This window comes from Triticum dicoccoides, chromosome 1A (genome assembly GCF_002162155.2).
Source record: "Triticum dicoccoides isolate Atlit2015 ecotype Zavitan chromosome 1A, WEW_v2.0, whole genome shotgun sequence".
NCBI lineage: Eukaryota > Viridiplantae > Streptophyta > Magnoliopsida > Poales > Poaceae > Triticum > Triticum dicoccoides.
The window spans coordinates 45,128,389-45,132,348 of record NC_041380.1 but is presented as its reverse complement, the minus strand read 5'-3'; the positions used below and the strand labels follow the sequence as shown (position 1 = coordinate 45,132,348).

Below are 3,960 nucleotides of genomic sequence, written 5' to 3'. Positions count from 1 at the left end.
GAGTTTGAAAATGGGACCTTTAGTACTGGTTCGTGTCCCAAACCGGGACTAAAGGTCTAATCTGTAGTCCCGGTTTGAGATACGAACCGGGACTAAAGCGCATCACACCCTTTAGTCCCGGTTTGTGTCTCAAACCGGGACTAAAGGTCTCATTTGAACCGGGACTAATGCCTTTAGCGTACGAACCGGGACCAATGCTCACATTAGTCCCGGTTCATGAATGAACCGGCACTAATGGGCTTATCTGGTCCGAACAAAAGCCCTGTTTTCTACTAGTGAACTATACAATAATCATTTTTAAATAAATTATGTGTTTCTAGTTTTAGTTACCATATTATTAATTCAAAAAGTCATGTTTCATACAACAAAATTATATGGAATATACTGCAACCAACTTCTACAACAATGCATGAGGTATCATCTAGTCCTATACTGTTCCCTCGCCCAACACTAACACAAAGCCCGTCCGGTGGGAAACTGCCTTCAGCCCTGGGACGCTATAAGAGGCTATCCAAAAATGCATTCCAAAACTATGAGGGGAGGTACCCTTGACTATCATCGTCTCGTCACTTCATTTTTAACGAGGGTCCTTTGAGGTGCCTTGACTTTGTGCATAGAGCTAAGTACGGTATCGAGGTGTGCTATTGAGATGTTTCCCTGTCGATACTTGGGGCTGCCCCTCAGCTTGCGGAAGCTGACCACGTACAAACTGCCCTCGTGGACATCGGTTTGCGGTGGGCGGGTGGACTTGGGATCCTAGATTTGCATTGGATGAATCTTGCACTACAAGTTAGGTGGCCATGGCTCCAGAGAACGGACGATTCGAGATCTGAGGTGGCCGGACCTGGCGCCGAACTTGTATGCGCGCATCCCCGGTCGGATTAGGAGCTCGAGGACGGTGTTGCAGGCACTGGACGTGGGCCCCGACATTGACGAGCCCATCTTGAGGCAGTTCTTGGGCCTATGGGCAAGCAGTGTAGCATTTTCAGCTAGTACCGACAACGCGAGACACTATCAGATGGGCACGGGAGGAGAATGGCTCCTTCTCAGCGGCGTACGGGCCAAGTTCTAGGGCCTGGTGGGCGCGCCATATGCTGATATAGCCTGGAAATCCAAGGCCCCCTTGCAATGTTGATTCTTCATTTGGATGGCCGCCCGGAACCGGTGTTGGACTTCTGATCGGCTGGCTAGACGAGGCCTCCCGCACCAGTCGGCATGCCCCTTCTGTGATCAAGGCGACGCGACGATAAACCACATTCTCCATACCTGCGTGCTAGCGAGATCGGTATGGTTTGCCGTGCTCTCGGCCTTGGGCAAATTAGAGTGGGCACCTTCCCAGGACGCCCAGCTTGTCTGAGTGGTGCATCTCATGCAAGGCACCGAATCCGCGACGAAGAGACATGAACACACTCCTAGCTTTGTTCTTGTGGGAGCTATGAAAGCACATGAATGTGGTTTGTGTTTGATGGGGCCTCCCCCTCGGCCGCATCAGTTGTATCCTGAATTGAGACCGAGGGTAGAGCATGGAAGCTAGTAGGAATGTTCAAGGACGATCACTCGAACTTCCAGGCTATGCTTGGTGGGTGGAATAGGGTGAGTAGTTGACTCTTATTTATGGCCTTTTTTGGCTGAATGGTGGAGTAGTGTTGTAACTATGTGTAAAACCCTTTGGGGTGGACGGGGCTCTTTTCCACACCTCTCTCTTTAATGCATGATACGCACGCTCGTGCGTATTCTAGAAAAGAAGTACGGTATCGAGGTACGTAGATCTGCCGGTGTTCTCACACATTTTAACCTACTCCAATGCAGGCCTCTCTAAACGCTTTCCATAACAAGGTAATAATTTGGTCACTCATATTAGGCAAGGTTGCCACGACACTTAAGGTCACTCATGTCTTGGCTCCACACTTGGTCACTCATCAGGTTTTCTAGGTATCTTTCTACTGTAGTATCTTCGAAGTGCTACTTGAAGAAAGAAAGAAAGAAGTTTGGACCAAGATGCAGCAGAGTGGTGCATACAAGATGCGTCCGTGTTGGCCTGCTCCTGCACGGAGGTATTTTCTGTTACTGTTTTGTTACTGTTACAGCTGTGTTTACAAGGTAGCCCTTTAATAATGTTTTAAGCCTTTAGGTTGATGGCAGGATCGCCAAGTTCCATCTGGTCCAAGTGTGGAGCCAAGACACAAGACAAGAGAGCCAGTACAAGTACGAATATGACTTGTTCAAACCATGCATGCAGACAAATTAAAATACTGATTGGGATCTATTAGTTGGCCGTCACTGGAAGGCCGGCCAGGAACACGCTTTAGACTTGGAATTAGACAGCCACTAGTGAAGACCATTTCCTTCTTATCCACAGGCGCCCCACAAAACAAACACAAAAGATTTTCCTCCATGTCCCTATATATACCGGTCTCCTTTCAACCCTTACAAGCATCACTGTGCAGCACGAGCACAATCACTTCTTCTCTACCTGATCAAACACACACTTGATTTAGCGAGAATCAACGTTTGCATCCAAATGGCTTCAAAGTTCTTCCTCCTTGCTCTTTTGGCTTTGTCAGCTTCTCATGCTCTTGCCTCGGACCCGGGCCAGCTCCAGGATTTTTGTGTCGCTGACAAGACATCTCAAGGTATGTATAATTACACATGCATACGTGCAGTGAAATGTTCCTAGTTACTTATTAGTGCCAAACTGCCAATCCATAGTTATTAATTGCTCGAAATCTATATATGTATATGTGCAGTTTTTGTCAATGGATTCGCATGCAAAGACCCAATGACCGCAGTGGTAGAGGACTTCTACTTCTCTGGCCTCCACATGGTCGGGAACACGAGCAACAAGCAAGGCTCCGTTGTGACTGCAGTTAACGTGGCACAGATTGCCGGGTTGAACACTTTGGGTGTCTCATTGGCGCGTGTTGATTATGCACCTTATGGTCAAAACCCACCGCACCTTCACCCTCGTGCAACCGAGATCCTGACAGTGTTGGAAGGCTCACTATATGTTGGTTTCGTGACTTCGAACCCCGAGAACAAGTTGTTCTCAAAAGTGTTGAACAAAGGGGACGTGTTTGTGTTTCCGCAAGGGCTGATTCACTTTCAGTCCAACATTGAAAACAACGAAGCGATAGCCATTGCGGCGCTGAGCAGCAAGAACCCTGGTGTGATCACCATAGCCAATGCGGTTTTCGGATCCAAGCAAACCATCTCAGATGATATCCTGGCCAAAGCCTTCCAGGTGGACAAGAACATTGTAGACCATATCCAAGCTCAGTTCTAGATCGACATGCACACCTAGTGGTTTGATTCATTTGTCCTTACCAAAACAGTTATTATGCAAGTTTCTTTATGATGCAATTCTACTGTGTGGTTACGTTAATCAAGTTTATAGAAAAGGCATTTTATTCTCTTTTGTGCTGGATATTATTTCGTTGGTCATCTCAATTGGTAAAAGTAAACTGCCTAATAAGTTGTGTGGGCTAACTTAACTGGCAAGTGGCATTACGGTTGTGTGTTCCTTCGCTTTTGTTCAAGTCACTTTGTAAACATAGAAAGGAAGCGCCCATGTGCTCAATCTATTCTTCCTCGAGAATTCAAGTCACTTTGTAAACATAAAATCGAAGGGCTCAAGTGTTAAAGCTATTCTTCATCGACAATTTTTTAAATGGTCCCTAAGAGGTAAGGGCAACTCTAACCGATCCCCTATCCGGTTGTAAGGGAGGATAAATCCGGTTATTCCCCTCTACACCGCACCTAGTCGCCCCCCCCCCCCTAAAACCGAATAGAGGATTTATCCTCCTCCGCCGAAAAACCCTCCAGTCTCCTTAAATATCCTCACTGCGCGCGGCTGAGTAAAAGCAACGCCCGTTTCTCCCGCCCTTGCGCCGGCTACACTCCTGCCACAGCCACTATCACGCCCCACTGTTGCCATCGATGACCGGACCTCCCACGGGAATG

General features: G+C 47.6%; 1 protein-coding gene across 1 annotated transcript; it reads left to right on the top strand.

Moving 5' to 3' along the window:
* Positions 1 to 2,521: 2,521 nt before the first annotated feature.
* Positions 2,522 to 3,283, top strand: LOC119359244 (putative germin-like protein 2-1). The gene is made up of 2 exons (XM_037625550.1): positions 2,522 to 2,633; positions 2,748 to 3,283. The coding sequence occupies exons 1-2, from the start codon at positions 2,522 to 2,524 to the stop codon at positions 3,281 to 3,283; spliced, it is 648 nt and encodes a 215-aa protein (XP_037481447.1).
* The last annotated feature ends 677 nt before the right edge of the window (positions 3,284 to 3,960 follow it).

Bases quoted from the DNA above. Each gene is read 5' to 3' on its own strand.
- LOC119359244 (XM_037625550.1), top strand. From the start codon at position 2,522: ATGGCTTCAAAGTTCTTCCTCCTTGCTCTTTTGGCTTTGTCAGCTTCT. The intron at 2,634-2,747 runs GTATGTATAATT...GTATATGTGCAG, and splicing joins CGCTGACAAGACATCTCAAG to TTTTTGTCAATGGATTCGCA.